The 22,050-nt window shown below is 40.8% G+C and overlaps 1 gene segment (V, D, J or C) and 1 further gene; both read left to right on the top strand.

Annotated features, from left to right (window-relative positions):
• The window catches only part of Igh (immunoglobulin heavy chain complex), a 2,751,187-nt gene that overhangs the window by 2,262,556 nt on the left and 466,581 nt on the right, over nucleotides 1–22,050 (top strand).
• Ighv5-9-1 (immunoglobulin heavy variable 5-9-1) lies at nucleotides 10,993–11,286 on the top strand. The segment is given in 1 exon segment: nucleotides 10,993–11,286. A coding segment is annotated over 1 exon segment (294 nt).

Below are 22,050 nucleotides of genomic sequence, written 5' to 3'. Positions count from 1 at the left end.
TTATTAAGTCATATTAGGAAGCTGAGTGCTAAAATAGTATAAGAAAACCATTACCTTATTCACCAGCCCAGCTTCAAAAAAAAGAGTCATATCAGCTGGTTCCTCAAGTGTTCTTGTTCCTTGACCTTAAAAAAAGTCCTAGCTTAACTATTAAAATTTTTTTTCCAAAACTTCTAATTGATCCCTTAGATAAATGTTTGTGCTAACCACTGGGACACCTCCCATGAGTTCTGAAGCAGTGTGTTATTCCTCATGCATGGCCCTTTGTAGGGCTGTGGGTGTAGGGGAAGAAGGGGGAGGGAGAGAGGCCGTGTCTGGCCAGAATTCATGTGCCCTAGGCTGACAGGCACGGGAGGAGTATAGGACACTTTCCCCTTGGCCCTGGGTGGGCATCTGGCTGTGTGAAGCCACTGACTACATACAGTGGGAGGTGGACAAGGGGCAGCTCCTGGTACCAGGGGCCCCAGGGCGACACACTATTGGCCCTGGATATACCAGAAAAGGGCAGAGGGAGAGAGGCTCCCACACAGGCGAGAGTCCTTAGTCTGGTCAGTGGCTGGAGCATAGGAAGGTCTTCTGATGGGAGATTAGACACAGCCAGTTAGGAGAAAACCTATCCCATCATCAAAGCACAATAGGCTTTGATGACCAGAGACAGTCAATGGTTTTAGAACTTTATTGTAGAAAGGTAGGGAGAAGGAGAGAATGTGGAAAGAGAAAGAGAGACTAGCCATGGCCAAGAGGAGGGATGGGGGAAAGAGAGACAGGAAAGGCAACAGAATAAGAGAGAGAGAGAGAGAGAGAGAGAGAGAGAGAGAGAGAGAGAGAGAGAGAGAGAGAGAGAGCAAAATGTGACAAGCAACCTCTTTTATTGTGAACTTGTTATCTTGCAGTTGCTAGGTAACTGTGGAGGACTTTAGCCTGAAGTTCACAAGCTTGGAACATTGTGTATGTGACTACTAGCCACAACTTCTCCTGTGGGGGCTGTGGAAGCAGTAACTTCAACAGGAGACAGCCATCCAGGTGTCATGAGTGAACACCTTCCATCCTATGTAGGTGGGAACGACTACCACCTGGTTTTACTGGGGTTCAGACCTCAACTCACCTGGAGACCAGCCTATTTGTGCATATCCATTTGCCCTACAGCCCTTGACAGTCCACAGAATTCCAGGACTGGTAGAGATCCAAAATATCTAGGATTACTCAGAGAAACACTGTCTTGAAAATAAAACTTCCAAAACAAATAATAAATAAATAAATACCCAAATTGGAGCAAGTGAACCTGCACTAAATCCATCAAACCTTGCACAGGATGGCTGTCTCCCTATCCTTAAGATCTAATTATATTAATGTCATTCAGAAGACAAAGATTACACACAAAACAAACAAACAAAAAAAAAAGCCCAACAGGTAAAGACTCCAACTGTAAGTAATAGACCCACAGTCTCTGAGGCCTGCCTGTGCAGGTCCTCACCTTTGGTAATCAACACTGAATGCAGACCACTCACCATGGACTTTGGGCTCAGCTTTGTTTTCCTTGTCCTAATGTTAAAAGGTAATTCATAAAGATAAGATTCCGTCTGTTGTGTGCACATGAGAAACAGATTTTTTTGTTTCTCTATTTTGTTTTGTTTTGTTAGTGGCAGTTTTTGCCTCAGAATTCTCTGTATGAAGGTGCCCATTGTGAGGTGAAGCTGGTGGAGTCTAAGGGAGGTTTAGTGTAGCCTGGAAGGTCCATGATACTCTACTGTGCAGCCTCTGGATTCACTGTCAGTGACTACTGGTTGGCTGGGTTTGCCAGGCTCCAAAGAAGGAGCTGGAATGGGTGGGGACATTAATTTTTCATGGTGGTGGTAGCACCTCCTATGCAGACACCTTGTAAAGTGGGTTGGACATGACATATTCAGAATCAATATTTAGAGATTCTAATCCTTGAAGACATCACTTTCGACCAAGTATATATGCAAGATGTTACTGAGGTTTGTGGAGGTTTGAGTATGCTAGGTCCATGGATAGGAAAAATATTAGGGGATTTTAGGAGTAACTGTGGCTTGTTGTAGGAAGGACATCACTGTAGGGGTTGGCTCTATGGTCCTATGTTCAAGCTCTACCCAGTGCAGAATAGAGCCCTCTCCTGCCTGCAAGTGGAAAGGGTTTCTCTCCCTATCTGCCTTCAATTCAAGTTGTAGAATATCGACTCTTCTAACACTATGACTGCAAGCATGCTGCCATGCTTCCCACCAAAATAATAGACTGAACCTCTGAAACTTTAAGCCAGACTCTAATAACTGTATTTTTTTAATAAGACTAAACATGGCTATGGTGTCCTTTAACAACAGGAAAATAGAAACATAGACAAGGTTCTAAGTCTCTAACTACAGGACCACTTCTATGTTGTTGGTGTTGTACATAAATTATTGAACAAATGCTATAGACAAGTTGTATGTCAAAAATCCACCCCCTCTTAAAATCTGCTGATCTGTAGCCATACAGATTAGATTCCTTTCTGCATGCATTTCCCTTACTTGCTGAGACATTTTTTGGGACATGCTCAGATTCCCTGAACTTCCTGCTGTCAAAAAACAAAAACAAACAAACAAAAACAAAAAACAAAAAAAACCCTCCAATTTGAAGACAGTTCTCTTCCCAAATTCATCATAACTACTTATCCATATATCCAGGTATATCATGTAGTTTTAAAAAATAAACCAATCAATGCTAAACTGGGCAAGTGCCAACATCATTGATTTATGTCTGTTCAAAACCTGGTGCATTGCCAGAGACCAAGACTGCATGTTTCTCTAATGCCACACCTCTCACACAAATGCTGGCCCTGCCTTTTCAGAGATCCAAGATCATTGATCTCTGGGTCCCCCAGGAACCCTTAGGGTGCACTCTTGCCAGCCTGTACACTACTGTGCTAACTTTTCCCCTGGAGCTTGGTCCTTGCTCAATCTTCCCTTTCCAAAGCCTGGCCAAATTCCTTCCAGGCTTTGTTGTTTCCATCAGGCTACCTAAGTCATCTTGAATGGAAAACATCACAAAATCTTAATTTAAAATCAACAGATGACACACTGCTCGGCACAGAATCAATCACTCTAAACTCATCAATTATTTTATGATGAAAATTTTCCAACATAGAAGCTACCACCAGGTCTAAGAGTTACTCATCCACATGTGGCTTCCTCTCACTCCCAGCCTAACAATAAAAGGGCCCTTTCTTCCTCCCATGTCCCCTCTTTCTCTCTCAGACCCAAAAGCACCCCTCCTCCTCTTTGCCAAGCAACTGGCTTCTTGCCGTCTTTATTATCTAATCAATTAATTAGGGGACAATCCCCTACATACAGGAAACTTGATGTACCAGTCAAAGAAAATAGTAAATCTAAAAAATTCCTTACAAAATACATGCAAGAAATCCAACATACCATGAAAAGACCTAATCTGACAATAGTAGAAATGAAAGGTGAATTGGCCCAATTCTCAAAACTAGAAAATGTTTTTAACTATTTTACCTAACAGTGAAGACATGGATCTGATGAGGCCACCTCCTATAGCCAGACAAGACTGACAGTGGAGGGATAAGGATACCAACCCACCAACAAACCTTTTGACCCTAAATCAGTTCTGTTTAAAAGAAATGCTGCAACAGAAATGGAGCAGAGACTGAAGGAATGGTCAAACATTAACCTGTCATACTTGAGACCCACCTGATTGGCATACACCACTCACTGACATTATTTATGATGTTCCATTATGCTTATAAGCATTTCTCTAGCATTACTATTCTTGGAGGAGAGACTTTACACAGCATCTTATTGAAACAAATGCAGATACCCAGAACCAAACATTGGATGGAGATTGGGATCCTTAGAGAAGAGTTGGGGGGGAGTGATTGACAGACCTCAAAGGGATAGCAACCCCACAGAAAGACAAACAGGATCAATAAACCTCGACCCATGGGAGATCTCAGAGACTGATCACCAACCAAAAATCACAGATGGCCTGGATTGATTCCTCTGGCACACATGTAGCAGAGGTCTGCCTTGTCCTTCAGTAGGTGAAGATAAGCCTAATGCTTCAGAGACTTGATATATCAGCATGCAGCAACACCCAGGTGCTTCCCACTATCTCAGAGGTGAAGAGGTTGAGGTGGGCAGAGGAAACCTGATAGGGGACAACTGGGAACAGGCAACATTTGGGACAGAAAGAAAGGAAGAAAGATAAAGATAAAAAAAGAGATGAAGGAAGGAAACAAACAAAGAAACAAAAAGGAAGAGAGAGGAAAGGGTAGAAATAGCCTTGGATGGTTCAGGGATTTGAAGGGACATATCGAAGCATAGTAAAACAATGCACATAATCTCAGCAGTTAATAGCTAACACTGAATTAAATAGAAAGAAACTTAAAGCAATTCCACTAAAGTCAGAGACAAAGTTGACCAATCTCACTCTATTTATTCAATAATGTACTTAAAGTTCTAGCTAGGGCTGTAAGACAACTAGAGGAAATTGGGAGGATACAAATTAGAAAGAAAAATTCAAAGTATTGTAATTGGTGGATGATGGGATAATATACATAAGTGACCTTAAAATTCTTCCAGAGAACTCTGACAACTGATAAGTACCTTCAGCAAAGTGGCTAGAAACAAAATTGCTTCATAGAATTCAGGAGCCCTCCTTTATAGAAAAGATAAAGTGGCTGAGAAACAAATTAGGAAAATCAAATTTTTTGCAATAACCAAAAGTAATATAAAATAGCTTGCTATGACTCCAATCTAGCAAGTGAAAGATGTGTGTGACAGGAACGTCAAGTCTCTGAAGAAAGAAATCAAAGAACTCAGAAGAGGGAAAGAACTCTAATGCTCATGAATAGGCAGAATTAACATAATGAAAATGCCAATATTAAAAAATCAATCTTCAGATTCAGTGCAATTTCCATTAAAATTCCAACCCAATTTATTACATGCTGTGAAAAAGCAAATCTCAACTTCATATAGAAAAACAAAAAAAAATGAGGGTAGCTAAAACAAATCTGAAGAATGAAAGAACTTCAGGAGAGATCACAATTCCTGACCTCAAGGTGTACTGTAGAGCAATAGTAATAAAAACTGCATGTATTTGCATAGAAACAGATATTATGATCAATGGAATTGAATCGAATACTCTGAAATAATACCACACATTTATGGACAGTGGATTTTTGACAGAGAATCCAATAATCATAATAAAAATTATAATAAAAAGAATGCATTCCCCAACAAATGGCACTAATCTAAATGCAAATAGATCCATATCTATTATCCTGCAGGAAATTCAAATCAAAGTGAATGGCAGACTTCAAACTAATACTGGGTTACCTAAATCTAAGTGAATAAAAAGTGGAGAATAGTTTTGAACTCATTGATACAGGAGACAATTCCCTGAACAGAACCGTAATGGCTCAGGCTCTAGGATCATAAATTGGTAGATATGATCTCATGAAACTGAAAAACTTCTATAAGGCAAAGGATATAATCAATAAGACAAAATGGCAGCCTACAGATTGGAAAAAGATCTTCACCAGCCCCAAATCCCATTAAAGGCCAATATCCAAAGTATATAAAGAACTCAAGAAGATATCCTCCACAAAACCAAATAACTCAATTAAAAATGGACTATAGAGCTAACCAGAGAATTCTCAACAGAGGAATCACCAATGACAGTGAATAACTTAAAGAAATTCTATATTTGTAGTCACCAGGGAAATGCAAATCAAAACTACCCTGAGATTCTACTTTATACCAACCAGAATGGTGAAGATAAAAATTCCAATGACAGCGCATGTTGGTGAGGATGTGGACACTTTTCCATTGCTAGTAAGGTTACAAAATGGTGCAACCATTCTCGAAATCAATCTGGCAGTTCCTCAGAAAATTGTAAATATTTCTACCTGAGGATCCAGCCATACCACTCCTGGGCATATACATAAAATGTACCACCATACAACTAGGAGATATGTGCCACTATGTTCATAGCAGCCTTATTTGTTAATAGCCAAAAGCTGGAAACAACCCAGATGTGCCTCAAACAAAGATTGTATACAGAACATGTGGGTTCCTTTACACAATGGTATTCTACTCAGCAGTTAAAAAGTGAGAACATCATAAAGTTTTCAGGCGAACAGATCAAACGAAAAAGTATAATCCTGAGTGAGGTAACACACCCCAAATGACCTGCATGGCATGTACTCACTGGTAAGTGGCCCCTTCAACTTACAAATGGACATTAGCCATAAAATGCAGGACAACCATGCTACAATCCACAGACCCAAAGTTACTGGGTAATAAGTAGGTGCCAAGGGAGGGTGAACTAATCTTATTTAGAAAAGAAAGCTAAACAGTCATTGGATGTGAATGAAGAGGTGTGGAGGGGAATAGAAATGGTAGTCTGCTGTGGGGAAAGGAGTAAGGATAGAAATAGGCAGGAGGAGCCTCTGGTGACTAACTGGAGATCTTTGATGGAAGATTATATGGAAAGTCAAAGGAGATAACTGTATGTGAGATTCCTACCAGAGGGGATATAGAACTGGAGTGGCCACATCCTGTAGGCTGGCAAGACTTCCAGAGGAGGCAAGTGAAAATATAATTCACTCACAAAACCTTCAATCAAAAATTAGTCTTGTGTACAAGATGTGCAGTGGTAGAGATGGAATAGAGCCTGAGAACACAGCCAAATATTAAAGGTCCCAACTTGAGATCCATCTCATGGGAGAGTCAACTTCTGACACTATTATTGATACTCTGCTATGCTAGAAGTCAGGGACCTTGGCAAAGCTGTCTGCCAAGAGTCTTCATCCAGCAATGATAGATGCAGATACAGAGACACACAGCCAAACAAAAGGCAGAGCCCAGGGAGTCTCATTTAAAATAGGGGATATAGGTGATTAGTTCAGAGGGGTCAAATACAGCACAAGAAGACCCAAAGGGTCAACTAACCTGGGACCACGGGGACTCACAGAGCCTGAGTATCAAGCAGGGAACACGCAGGAGCCAGAACAAAGACCCCTAAATATTTGTAGCAAATGTGTATCTTGTCCTCTGGTGGGTCCCCTAACAAGTAGAGTGAGGGTTGGCACAATCTCTGCTCCCTGACATTGGATCCCTATCCCCCTACCTGTCCTGGCAGGTTGAGCCACAGTCAGAGAAGGTGTGCCTAGCCCTGCTGACACTATATATCCCAAGGTGTGGTCATACCCAAGGGGACTCCCCTTTTCTAAGAAGAAAAGAAGGGGCAATGGGAGGGAGGGATTTGTAAGACTGGAACTGTGGAGAGAGGGGGCTATAACCAGGATGTAAAGTGATAAAGATTAATGTATAAAACTTAAAGCAAAAATAAATAAATAAAAATGCAGATGAAGGTGCTCCTCTGAAGTAGAACAGAAGAACAAATTGTATTGAAATGCCTTTGAAATTCTCTCCTCTTAGACACATCCTGTGCTTATATTCCATATGAAAAACTTAAGTGCTCCAACACAGCAGACACATTTTTCTTCTAAACAACCACTCACTTTGATCACTTGCCTGAGATCTGATTCTGCAGAATAGCATAAAGATTAGGGAAAAGAAAAGAGAGAAATAATGTTCTCTTAGGCAGACATCTTTCTGGCCTCCATCCTCTGAGTGTGTCCTTTCTTTAGGTCCGTGTATATGGACAGGAGATGTTGCATAAAGCCAATATCTTGAGTAACCAGAGAATTAGAAATTGAATTCTACATGATAGATTGCCTTATAACAAAAAAATGAGAGCAATTGATGAAAAAAATGAAAAGAAATGTTGTGCAGTTGGGGAGAAAGAGGACCCTGTTCCCTTTCAACATGAACATGGTACTATATGACACTGGCAAATGACGTGCAGGATCTCAGGGAAATTCACATGATGATCACATGAGTGAGCAATCTCTTCTCTGCATGTATAGTGGTGACAGAAGTGACATTTTCTTTGAAAATAGATTTTCGCATTTCCATGTACACTTCCTGATTCCACAATTGCACTGCACATCACTGCTGGGTTCCCTGTGTGAGAGACTGGGGCATAAAGACACATAAAGGCACCCTCACTGAATGGTGCTTGAAGCTTGCTCATATCTATGATCCTTCTCCTATGTGTGAACAGCATGGAACTTGTCCTTGAGTTAAGTAGGGGCAGGTGTTATGTCTCTCAGATTGTTAAAACAAATTTACTGAGGTACTGTGGGCATCCAAGAATCTCTATTTGCTAGCATGTGTCCTACTGGCTTTTCATGTGAGCAAACACCCATTAAAACGCTGTACTATAAAACAGAAAACATTTATTGCTTCCCAAAGTTCTTGTCAATATGCCCTCATGTGATTATGTGAGTCTTTATGGGGCACAAATACTGACAATCTTTATGTTTTCTGAATCAGTTCACCTGGCCTTTCTTCTGACCTTTAAAAGTTTGACCAAAGTTTTCCAGTGGAAGCTGACCCTCCTTGCTTCTTGTTTTCTAAGTTCAAGATTGATTGTTTCCAGGCTTTGTGTTCACAAGGGTTGGGAATAGATTGTATGGAGCATCTTTGTATCCAACTGATTTGAAATTCATCAGAGTCGTTCCTTTCACAAAGACCACCTTGCCTATCTATTTATATCATGTTTACCAGAATCTTCATTATGCACTTTTTCTGATCATTCATTTACTTAAATTACCCAGCCATTCAGTAGGTATTATTTTTCTTCCTTTTTAGGAATTGTATATGCTACACGTATATAATTAAATATGATAACATTTCTAAGCTATTTTCCTTTTCAACTCACATCCATATCTTCTCCCAAGTAACCTCTCTCAACTTCATGGCATTCTTAAGTCAGGTCAATGCATCCCATAGGTGTGTGTGTGTGTGTGTGTTTGTGTGTGAGTGTTTGTGTGTGTATGTGTGTGTGTTTGTGTGTGTGTGTTTGTGTGTGTATGTGTTTGTGTGTGTGTTTGTGTGTGTGTGTGTTTTTGTGTGTGTATGTGTTTGTGTGTGTGTTTGTGTGTGTGTTTGTGTATGTGTGTGTGTTTGTGTGTGTGTTTGTGTGTGTATGTGTTTGTGTGTGTGTGTGTGTTTGTGTGTGTATGTGTTTGTGTGTGTGTGTGTTTGTGTGTGTGTGTTTGTGTGTGTGTGTGTGTTTGTGTGTGTATGTGTGTGTGTGTTTGTGTGTGTGTGTGTGTGTGTGTGTGTGTGTGTGTGTGTGTGTGTGTGTGTGTGTGTACACAAGGACTGCAGCATAGAAAACCTACCACAACCACATTTTCAAAATATAAGTTCTCCCCATTCAGGAAATATCTATATCTAACATCTCCTCACTAACAGGTAAGGCATGAAAATAATCTAAAAAATCCATAGTAGTTTATGATTGGATTGCTCTCAGGTATGTCTACACAGAGCAGCTATTATGAGTGTATGAATGCAATAGGCATGCCATGTACCCCATGCTTCACCCCATACTTCTCCACATCCTCTTGTTTGATGTTCTCTGAGCCTTGGAGGAATTTAAATGGGACTGGATAATGTTATGTCGGACAATATAAAAAAGGCTTGAAAGGACAAAAAAAAAATATGCCTGTTCCTGTCATATGCAGAATATTCATGTGAGTCAGGGCTCTGGCTTCTGTTGTATAGCTTTGGGAACAAGAATAGGAACCATAGGCAGAAGACACATCTTAAGTGTGGAACAAGGAGGACCAGGGACAAGGAAATACTGGTGAAGTGAAAACAAGAGTGAGGTGTGCTGAGAGTAAGCAGATGAAGAAGGAAACAAGAGACCTGGTTAAATAGGAAATGGTCATTTTAAAACTTAACTAGAAGCCCTGGTGATACAGATTATGTTAATTATGGGAAATAAAAACTAGTCTAACACAATATAGAGACAGTCATGTGTTACCTGGTATAAAATGGCAAAAAGAAAATTGTGGAAGGGGGACTAAAAAGGAGAACTTTAGGATGCAAAACATAAGTTTGCGACAAATAGAAATATGTTTCCATTACAAACCCTGAGTCTTAGACAGATGGGGACATGAAATTCTTTTGCTGTTGCTGTTGTTGTTGTTGTTGTTTGTTTGTTTGTTTGTTTGTTTGTTTGTTTTTCAAGACAGGGTTTCTCAGTGTAGCTCTGGCTGGCCTAGAACTCACTCTGTAGACCAGGCTGGCCTCGACCTCAGAAATTAGCCTGCCTCTGCCTCCCAAGTGCTGGGATTAACTGAAATTCTGTAGGTACAAAGAATCACTAAACCCTGAGGACATTCTATCACAAATAAGTAAAATTCAGAAAATTTCGAGTGCTCTTGTCACAGAGAATGAGTTCTGCTACCATCAGCTCATAGGTGTGATCCTCTACAAAACCCATATTATTGAAAAGCCATATTGTGCCCAGACTTTGGAAAGCCTGAGCTCATATCTAGAAATACAGTTATGTGTGGTACTATTTAATTATACATTTGCACTAAGGAAACATGACAGTATGGAAACAAAACCTGTTCTGTGCACATGCACAGAAGGAAACTAAAAAAAGTATGGTGAATCTTTAATCAAAAAAAAAAGGAAACTGCAATATGTTTCAAATGCTGTAAATGAAATCTGGTTTTCTTATGCCTTATATCTGGTAACATCAGTGGCATCAGCCTAGGTCCAACCCCAGAGCATGGTATAGTAGGAAGACATGCAAATAAGTCTTCTCTGTGCCCATGAAAAACACCTCTGCCCCGACCCTGTAGCTCTGACAGAGGAGGCCAGTCCTGGAATTGATTCCTAGTTCCTCACGTTCAGTGATGAGTACTGAACACAGACCCCTCACCATGAACTTCGGGCTCAGATTGATTTTCCTTGTCCTTACTTTAAAAGGTAATTTATTGAGAAGAGATGACATCTGTTGTATGCACATGAGACATAGAAAAATTGTTGTTTGTTTTGTTAGTGACAGTTTTCCACCCAGTATTCTCTGTTTGCAGGTGTCCAGTGTGACGTGAAGCTGGTGGAGTCTGGGGAAGGCTTAGTGAAGCCTGGAGGGTCCCTGAAACTCTCCTGTGCAGCCTCTGGATTCACTTTCAGTAGCTATGCCATGTCTTGGGTTCGCCAGACTCCAGAGAAGAGGCTGGAGTGGGTCGCATACATTAGTAGTGGTGGTGATTACATCTACTATGCAGACACTGTGAAGGGCCGATTCACCATCTCCAGAGACAATGCCAGGAACACCCTGTACCTGCAAATGAGCAGTCTGAAGTCTGAGGACACAGCCATGTATTACTGTACAAGAGACACAATGAGGAAATGTTACTGTGAGCTCAAACTAAAACCTGCAGAGCATCCAGGACCAGCAGGGGGCGCAGAGAGCATATGGAGTTCTGATTCACAGAAGAGTTACAGCCTGTACAATTAGACCCAATCTTCAACTCACAGTCAAAATATTCGATCCAAAATTGTTCCGGTCTAAAAGTAATTCAAGGACAAAATGGACAAGAGACTGTAGAAATGGCTGACCTGTGACCCTCCCAACTTTGGATCTATCTCATAGGCAGGCACCAAACCCTGACATTTGTCACTGACACTGTATTGTGCTTGCAGACAGGAGCATAGCATGGCTGACCTCTAAGAGGCTCTACAAGCACCTGAATGAGACAGATGTAAATAGAGTGTACAACTGGATTAAGTTTGAATACTGGAATGGAAGAGTTAGAGGAAGGAATGAAAAATCTGAAGGGGATAACAACCCCAGAAGAAGACCAACAGTTCCAATTAACCTGGATGCCTGGGAACTCCCAGAGACTAAGCCACAAACCAAAAATCATGCAGGCTGGTCTGAGAATCCTGGCACCCAAGTCTCAAGGAACTGCGTTTTCTTGCCTCAGTGGGAGAAGATGAGCCTAAAGCTTTAGACTTGACACCCCAGGAATGGGCAATACAAAGTTGAGTTTCTTGGGAAAGTGAAGAGGATGGTGGGAGGAGGAATAAATCTGGGAAGTGGGACTGGTTGGGGACAACATATTGGTCCTAAATTTATGAAATAATTATCTAATCGATAAAAAAGTCCTTGGGGTAATGGAGGGCTAGAATCCTCTGTGCCTAGTTTGTAACTCTACAGGGATCCTCTTTAAAAGAATAGGGTGCACATAGAGTATATGTCTGTGACACTAATCCAGGGGTAAGTGTTTCTGTAAGAACTTTATGAATAAACTTTATTAACAACATCAAAAAGTATAGATTGTAGCAACCCTTGACCTCTACGAATGTTTATACAACTTTCTATTTTCCTTATTTATATCTGTTTTGCATTCCTTTATTTATTTATTTATTTACTTACTTACTTACTTACTTACTTACTTACTTACTTACTTACTTACTTATGATTTCACTGTGTCTTTCTGTAGTCCTGTATGTGTTTATTTGTCTCTTTATTGTTCTGTTTCTGTCTCTTTCTCTCTGTCTACTATTGGATCTCTCTCTGTCTCTATGTCTACAATTGTGTGTGTGTGTGTGTGCGTGTGTGTGTGTGCATATTGAAATGAGATATCTTCTTCTATCAGTGTACACAATGACTTTGAAATAAAGTCCATCACTGGGCTTGGATATCACTATCTTTTTAGAATGGTTGCCCAAAGTGTTCCAACCATCACACTGCTTCTACATATAATAGATGGGTTTATTGATTTACTACCAAAACTACCCCATCTTAAGTTATGGATATTAAACACAGATCCTCATGGTGTGTTAAGAACTTGAAGCACAGAGCTATATGTACAGCCCACTAAAAATGACTTAAATATAAGATTAAACTCTGGCTTCAACAAAACACAGAGCATCACACGAGGCAGAAGTGAATCTCTATGAGGACCAGGATCACATCCCAAAGAACCAAAGAACACTTGAGACTGTGGAACCCTAGAGTCAGGGCTGACACTCAGTAAGATTTCCTTCATAGAGCATGATGTGGGATTCAAGAAGAAATCAGGCAGGGCCTGTGACCCATGAACCAGATGACTTCCAGTCTCTCCATCATCCTCACACAAACCATAGGCAACAGCTCAGCACTGACTCACCTGTGTTGCTGGTGACAAAATGTGTGCAAAGCCTCAGAACTGAGACATGAGGCCAATGTTGCTACTGACACTCAGTGAGCTTCGTTTTGCTGCAAACTGCTCCAAAACCACTCAAAGGGTAACATCTCCTTTTTCTATCTCTGTACTTGTGATGCCTTGGTAGATATAGTTCCCCAATAATTTAATAGGACAAATCATTTTTCCTTTTAACACATTAATCCCCTTTCCTTCCCCCAAGCTTCTAATAATTTTCTTTAACACTGATGTCTGAGAGATAAGACATAGCAGATAGTTGGCTTATTCTGAGTTGTTCTTCATCAAAAGAAATCAGCTGTGGCATTTTGAACCTAAATACAACAATATTTCACAAAGGTATTTTGGGAATATATATATGGTGTTGCTACAAAAGAATGGGAGGATCTATGGCCATACCACCCTGAATGAATCAGATACTATCTAAAAGAGTAGGAGGGCCAGGCATAGTGGCACTCGACTTTCATCCCAGCACTTGGGAGACAGAGACAGGAGGATTTCTGAGTTCGAGGCCAGCCTCAACTACAAAGTGAGTCCCAGGACAGCCAGGGCTATACAGAGAAACCCTGTCTCCAAAAACAAAACAAAACAAAACAAACAAAACAAAAGGAGTATGAGGGTGTTAGATGACAGGTGATGATGGCCATTCAATCAAACCACAATGCAACCTGAGAAAAGGTCTAAGTTTGTCAGCTTGTCCTGGAGATGTGTTGCCTGTGATAATTGCATAGCTGGAACTGCAATACATTGGATTCCTGTGAGTTATGGAGAAATAAAAGGAATAGCCTCTGTTGTCCTGGGTTCACCAAGTTGGCAGTGAGCTAGAAGATGATACTGGGGACCATCACAGGTGCTTCTACAGAGTTATTCTACATTATCTGTCCTGCTCTGCCATCATCAGGTCTATCCACCTATTTGAGGACACTGTTTCTGCAAGGAAGATAAGGCTTTAACACCCACAAGACCTCTGTAGCCACAACTGCACTAGTGAATGAATGGATAACTGGAAACTGGTGCAGAGAAACTGATGATGCCTGAGACAGACAATTTTTCTATTTCATCACAATTTCCAACACAATTTGATTAATATTTTCTGGGATTATTTTGGTAATGCATTTCTTCTCAGAGCCAAACACCAAAGTTCTCATAATTTCTGTATATTTGTAAAATAGATGTGCATATGTGTATTGCAATCCAGAAATAGGAGACTTGGGAACCATGGAGCACAGGGTGGAAGACTGCAGAACTAAAGCAAAGGAAGAGAGAAGTCATGTATAAGTAAATGCGAATTTCCATAGGAGCTATTGCAATAGGGCTGACCTGTCTACAATATATAGAACATCACCACTGCCCCATCTTACTTCCTTAAGTAAATTCCTTTTAATTTCTTTCACTGGCCAAAGGAGTGCTGGGATGTGGGTTCTCCACAAATGTTTAATTCACTGTTATTTCCCAGTGGTCACCTCACTCCAATTGGGGTCACTTTTCAAAATTCCCTATAAGTATACATAGGAAGCCTCAACATGGTCTCATGTCATGAGAGCCTTTAAAATTATATACTCAACCTAAGGAGTCTGACTTACTTGCTTTCAGTTTTGTGAGGAGCTAAATACAGAATGTTTTTCTTGTCTCATAATGTTCTGTGCACACCCATGGATGCCTAGCCAAGGATAGAAACATGTATCTGATGAGGAAGGATGCTCCTGTAGTGGCTACACTCTGAGATCACCAACTGCCAAATTTTACCAGGGTTTTACATACTCTTGAAAACACTAGGTCAAATATGTTGTGATCCAGATATGAAAACTGTGTGCAACAATTCAGAAATACAGTGGTTAGGACCACTGGGATATAACACCGTAGTTCCAGCCCACATTAATCTCACATCTTTTCTATGGTTTCAAGAAAGAGCACCATGTCCACTTTCTATGTTTATCTTTATGCATCAGACTTTGCCTGTAGTTTTCTACTCTACATAAGTTCCTGTCTTCATTTCTTTTTCTAATGAACAGCAATACAGAAGTGTTGGCCAAATAAACACATTTACCCCAAGTTGCTTTGCCATAGTGCTTCATCACAGCAGCAGTAACCCCCAGTAAGGCCACTGGTTCCCTTGCAACTCTTCTATGTAGACCTTCTGATGAAGTTCCAGGATTGGGGTCTTTATCTGACTGTTGTCCTGGTTAACTCATGTCCAACAATAGAATATTGTTCTCATTTTCAATAATCGTATTAAGTTACCAGTTTATAGGATATTCCAAAAGGAGACAACTATATAAAATATCTGCATCCTTTAAGAAAAATATGTGTCCTAGGAGGAAAATGGAGGAAAGGGTAGAGGATGTTGAGTATTGGAAGACTGGCTAATACAGGAAAGTCATAGAATTGAATGACTCTAAGCATTTTTGTTTCATCATCAGTGAGGTACTTCAGATTGAGGTAGGAGTCCTTGATGTACAGGTGACCCAAGGGACCCCAGCCTCTGCTTCTTGCTCTGCTCCAGTCTCACTATTCAGCACAGTTCACTGAGTGACAATCTTTAAGATAGTCAATCAGGATACAGTTATCACAGTCTTCAGGCTCTCTTCATAGAAGCAGTAAATCAGTCAGAGTCCAGTGTGCCATTAATAGGCCCCTGCAATAGGACTTTACTTCATCAGTGGAAAGAAACCACCATGGCCTCATGAAGGCCTCATTTGATGATTACTGTAGAAAGTGTCCCCAGAGTTTTGCTGGGATGAAAACTCTGGCAAGATGATTAGGCCATTCTCCATCTGACAGGACAATTCTATCAAGGGTTTCTTCCCTATAGAGAGTAATCTCCACATTTTCAGTATTTCCCAATTTATCAAGACAGTTCTTTACTCTGTGTCATACGCATAAAATCTTTTCTCTGTAGAATTTTCAGTACTAAAAACTAACAAGGATGTTGGTCCTGATTTCAGAGATAAAAATTAAATAAAAATCAAATCATACCCTAAACATGAGGAGATGGTTTTCTGTTATGAATTTATTGGCTCTCTAAAATGTTACTCAAGTCAGGCATGGCAACGCATGCCTTTAATCCCAGCTCTTGGGAGGCAGAGTCAGGCAAATTTCTGAGTTTGAGGCCAGCCTGATCTACAGAGTGAGTTCCAGGACAGCCAGGGCTACACAGAGAAATCCTGTCTCAAAAAAAAAAAAAAAGAGTTAATTAACAAACACACTTTAAGATAAGTTGTAGCAAAAGATAATAGTCTGAAATACTAGATCTGAGAGCATGACCCCTAAATTGCATGCAGAGAATAAAGCTGAATTCCAAAATGATTCATGGCTTGTGAATCCATCCCAATCTGATCTCAATCTTCAAACATGATCATGATTACAAGTAATTTACATCTAAAGCATTTGCTGGGAATTAAAAAGACATAAGCTAAACTTTAAAACTCTTTCTATTTAATGGGTCAGAATAGAATATGTGGACGGAAGTCTAAATGTGCATAGAATATCATTGTTACAATGATGGTTCAAATACGCACCAGTAGCACAGGTGATGCTTAACATGAAAAAACCTATGACCAGAGCCCAGATGTTGATGTTGGCTAAAGAGCCTAGTGTCTCACATTTGATCAAGCAAAGTGTTATTCAGAAAGCAGTGCCGGGTTTGGGATCCATCTTAATGAATCAGCAACATGAGGAAGATTTGGAAGCCAGATTGATGAGATTACTAGAATCCTGGATCTGAACACACAACACACAATAGTAAGTTGAACTTCTCCACGCAATGCTAAAGATAAAGCATCCAGTATCATGTTATACAGGACCCAGCAGAGGATCAGCCTGTGGGTGAAATACAATGAACTGGAAGTCTGTTGGAATATATATATATCAGAACCAACATTTAAATTCCTAATTCTTAAGGACTTCACTTTTGACCAAGAACATTTGAAATGGGTTATTGAGGTCTGTGGTGGTTTGAATATGCATGGCCTATAGGAAGTGGAAGTATGGCCTTTTTGTAGTATGTGTAGCTTGATGGAGGAAGTACATCACTATATGGTGTTGTGAAAGTTGAGATCCTATGTTCAAGTTCTGCCAAGAACAGAAGAGAGTCCCCTCCTGGATATTTGAAACACATGCAGAGACCCAAAGCCAAACATTGGGTATATCTCAGGGTCTCTTATGGAAGAGTTGGCTGAAGGATTGAAGGCCTTAAAGGGGATAGGAACTTCACAGGAAAACCAACAGATTCATCTAACCTAGACTCTAGGGGTCTTTCAAAGAGAGTCACCTTACAAAAAGGACACAATGGCTAACCTAGGTCCCTGATACATATGTAGCAGATGTCCAGCTTAGACTCCATGTGGATTCCCCAACAACTGGAGCAGGTGCTGTCCCTAAAGTTACTGCTTCTCTATAGAATACATTTCCCAACATAATTGTCTTTTCTGGCCTATGTGTCCAATCCTGGAGAGACTTGATATGCCAGGATTGAGAGATTAAGGGTCTCCCACCATCTCAAAGTTCATGGGTATGGCAGTGGAGGGGCAGGGCAGGTTTTCCCCATCTCTGGTTTCCAGCATTTGCACCCCCAATATTGAGGGGGAGGTCTAGCAATTGGAGGGGGGACAAACAGTATGAGAAAGCTGACTTTACTGGTGTTGTCACAGGGTGGGGTATTGTTGGGGGAGTGGAGATGAATCCTCCTCCTCCTCAGGAGGCTGTAGCAGGTGCTTGCCCTCCTTTGGGACAGTAGTGCTGTGGTCAGTACTGGCCTGTTCCTGAAAATTTATTCTGTGTTGTGACCATTTACACGGGGGAGGAAGATTTAAGGCTTGCTATGATAGCCTGATGAATCTGGACAAACAAGAGACAGGAGGTAACACCTGAGTTACTCTTTTGCTGGTACAGAAGAGCACTATAATCCACAAGAGTAAGTTGGGGTCCCACATATTCTTGGGTGAGATCCAAGGTGCCAGAATTTCAGCCACATTCCAAAGTCCCTCAAGGTCTGACTATTTAGTCTTTAGGCCTCTCCTAACCAAATTATATTTGTTGTTCTTTAGCATAAAAGGGTAGTTTCCCCATATCATTGCCAGCAAAACAGGTTGAATTTGGACAGACAAGCAAAACTATCACAAACAAGACAGACTATGTGTGTGATCCAAATGTCTTGTGCTTAGAGGGGAAGTTCTGCAGCTTATTAGGCTGTGTGTGGCCTTATGCCCACAAGATGTCTTCAGATAGGAAAGGGCCATTGGGTGCCAATCCTTAGTTCATCTGTTTTCTGGGCTGTCAGTTTTTATGTGGAGAAGACATGAACCAAATCCAAAGTCATGAATCCTACAAGAACTGACATACACAGACAGACAAGGAATAACAATGAGCTCTCTCATTCACCTAAGGGGGTCTTATAACATAGAACAGAAAGGGGCCAACGTAGCAAGAATTGAACAAAAGGTCGTCACTTAGACCACACCACAATGCAGGAAGGATATCAATGAAGGAAGAACAAAGGAAAGGCCAAATCAAGGTTGTTGACACATGACAAAAACCTGTGCTCATAAAACAAGAGATGCGAGCAAAAAGAAGCATTGGAATCATATCGGGGTATATAGGGGCCACTCTTACCACTGTTCAAGTACCAGATGGTGTTTTAGCCTTAGGCTCCCTCAGTTTGTCTTTAGGGGTAGTGGGTAAGAATACACAAAATCAATGACACAGATTCTGGGAGCCAGATGAGAAGTCAAAGGAGACTCATTTATTGCTATATTAAAGAATGCCTTTATACCTTCTGCCCATAACACCTCTGCCCATATATGCTCATCTCTATGAGGCAATGGACTACCTGCAGACAGGCTGATATCCAGTCAAGCTGAGGTCTGAACCCGATGGTCATAATTCCACTACAGGACATGGTAGGCATGACACGGTAGGCGTTCCCTCATGCTCCTGGAACTCTGGCCCCTGCCTAAGGTACAAACTCCCACAGCCCACACAAGAGAAGCATGGTCAGTAGTCATGTAAGCAATGTCCCAAGCTTCCGACCTTCAAGCTAAACTCCTCCCCAGTTACCTAGCAACCGTGAAGACCATAAACTTCTCTCACTTCTCTCTCATCTTCCCTTTCTTTGTCTTCTTTCCTCTCCTCTCTCTGTCTTTCTTTTTCTCTCTAGCCTTCTCTCTCTCTCTCTCTCTTTCTCTCTCTTTCTCTTCCTCTTCCTTCTTTCCCTTGAATTTCTTTTTTTTTTTTTTTGGATGAGCACAGTATAAATTGTTTATTGCATAGTTTCTGAATGTGGCTGTATTCTCTATTGTTCTCTTTCTTTTTTTTTCTTATTTTGGTTGTTTTTTTTTTTTTTATAGTCTCACACAGAATTCTACATCTACCAAATCCCCATTGTGTACTTTAGTTTTGTCTTGTATTCAGAGGTTCTTTTAGAAAGAATCTTAAAGATGAAATCCGCCTTCCAACTTTTCAAAAATACATATAAGGATAGATGTTACATAGTTCACGGAATAGACAGATATACAGAGATGCAGCAATATCTCCTTGGTGCCTCTTGTATATACATGTTATTTCCTCAACTAAAAAGACATAGCCACAAAGACATACAATGAGCACTCCACTTAGAAAATATGGCCATATTTTTTTGATTTTTATGATTTTATAATTAGGTATTTTCTTCATTTACATTTCCAATGCTACCCCAAAAGTCTCCCAACACTTCCCCCACTCCCCTCCCCCACTCCCACTTCTTGGACCTGGAGTTACTCTGTACTGAGGCACATAAAATTTGCAAGACCAATGGGCCACTCTTTCCACTAATGGCCCACAAGGTCATCTTCTGATACATATGCAGCTAGATACATGTACATACACGAGCTCCAGGGGATACTGGTTAGTTCATATTGTTGTTCCACCTGTAGGGTTGCAGATCCATTTAGCTCCTTGGGTACTTTCTCTAGCTCCTCCATTGAGGGCCCTGTGATCGATCCAATAGCTGACTGTGAGCATCTACTTCTGTGTTTGCTAGGCCCTGTCCATAGCCTCGCAAGACAGCTATATCAGGGTCCTTTCAGCAAAATCTTGCTAGTGTGTGCAATGGTGTCAGCATTTGGGGGCTGATTATGGCATGGATCCCCGGATATGGCAGTCTCTAGATGGTCCATCCTTTCGTCTCAGCTCCAATCTTTGTCTCTGTAACTCTTTCCATGGGTGTTTTGTTCCCAATTCTAAGAAGGAGCAAAGTGTCCACACTTTTGTCTTGGTTCCTCTTGAGTTTCATGTGTTTCCCTTGCATTTCTATAATAAACCATAAGGAGTCTCTGCTCTACCAAGGCCCGCTGCAGACTCTGGTCAGTGTTGGGAACTTTTTCCCCTATTCCCTCTCTCCTATAACTCCTGGGATACAGGGTGTCTCCTTTGGATCCCGTTTGGGGGCTGTCTCTTCTCAACCCCCTGACTCATGGGTCAGAGGCCTAAATCTCCACCCAGGGCTGTGTGAAAATCACCTGGTGGTCTCCCCATATCTCCCTGTCCAGAGTACAGGAACTCTGGCTGGACATGGCATATTTTTCCTCCCCAACCTCTCCCCGGGCCTCCCCAGGGCCGTCCCTTTATTTTATTCCCCACACATCTCCACATGGCTGCCACCATCCAATTGGCAGCCAAGATCACACACTCTGTCCTTGTTCTTCTCTGAGTCTCATGCAGGTTTTGTGTTAGTAAATGCAAAAATGCCTGCTGTGCATGCATGGACCATTACAGGCTGCTAGGCAGAACATGCTGACTTGCTCCTGGATTATAAATCATTCACTGTGATAGCAGGACATGTCCAGAAGACATCATTTAACAACACTCCTCTTCGTGCTCAACCTCTCATGGTCTTTCTACCTCCTCTTTCTTAGTGTTGTCTGAGCCTACAGCAAATGTGAACAAAACTGAAAAAAATCTCTCTGTCAAATGTAATAATGTGGATTGGGAAGGAAAAAACCAGCCCATGTGTGTGGGCAGGGAAATGCTGGTGCTTTAACAAGAAATTTGTGGTGTGGTGAGAGAAAGTGATGAGAAGAAAGCAAGCATGAGAACTGTGGTGGGGATTAACCCCAAGTCTACTGAAAATGCTATGTTGATGTCAAGATATTGTGTCTTGTTACAAAAATTATTTCAGTGCCTAGGCTATTCTCAGTATATAAAAGTAGAGGAATGAAACTAGACTTAAACACACACACATGCACACACTAAACACAAGAATAGAAGAAAAGAAATAGTCATGAGGTGCCTAGTGAATAAAGAGAAGAAAATGGTGGAGTTAATGGGGAATCACAGAAAGACCTGGAGGATGCACACGAATGGGTTTCCTGTACATATTTCTTCATAGTAATCTCTGCTCAATAATCAGACAGTAACAAAGTATGCCTTATTTACAAACCCTGATGGCCTGACAAAAGCAGCTCTCTGAAATGGATAAAGTTCAGAAATGTCCTAAGTGTTCCTATCACAGGAAAGTGGTGTTGCTAACGTTTCCAGGAACCTCAGACTTTGTCAAAGATCCACATCAAGGAGAAACCACGTCCAGAACACAGAGTGGGAAAGACTGAGCTCCTGTATGGAAACAAAACTATGTGTCCTGCATTTATTTTCATATTATACTGAGGGGATATGGCATTATAGAAACACAGCATGTTCTTCGCATATGCAGAGAGAGGAATTAGATGATGTGTAATAATTCTTAATAATAAAAAGGTGTGTACAGGGATAGCATTTGAAATGTAAATGAAAAATGTACCATTTAAGAATGTTTATATATATATATATATATATATATATATATATATATATATAAAACAAGGAAAATAGGTATATAAAGAGGTACTTTACTGTTTCAATTTTTGTAACTGTCATCATTGTCTTTGATAATTTATATCTTCTCTGAGCACTGCCTTCTCCCAAGGGTCAACCTACAGAGT

This window comes from Mus musculus, chromosome 12 (assembly GCF_000001635.26).
Source record: "Mus musculus strain C57BL/6J chromosome 12, GRCm38.p6 C57BL/6J".
Taxonomy (NCBI): domain Eukaryota; kingdom Metazoa; phylum Chordata; class Mammalia; order Rodentia; family Muridae; genus Mus; species Mus musculus.
Note: the sequence above shows the minus strand (reverse complement) of the source record. Positions and strands in the feature narration are given on the sequence as shown.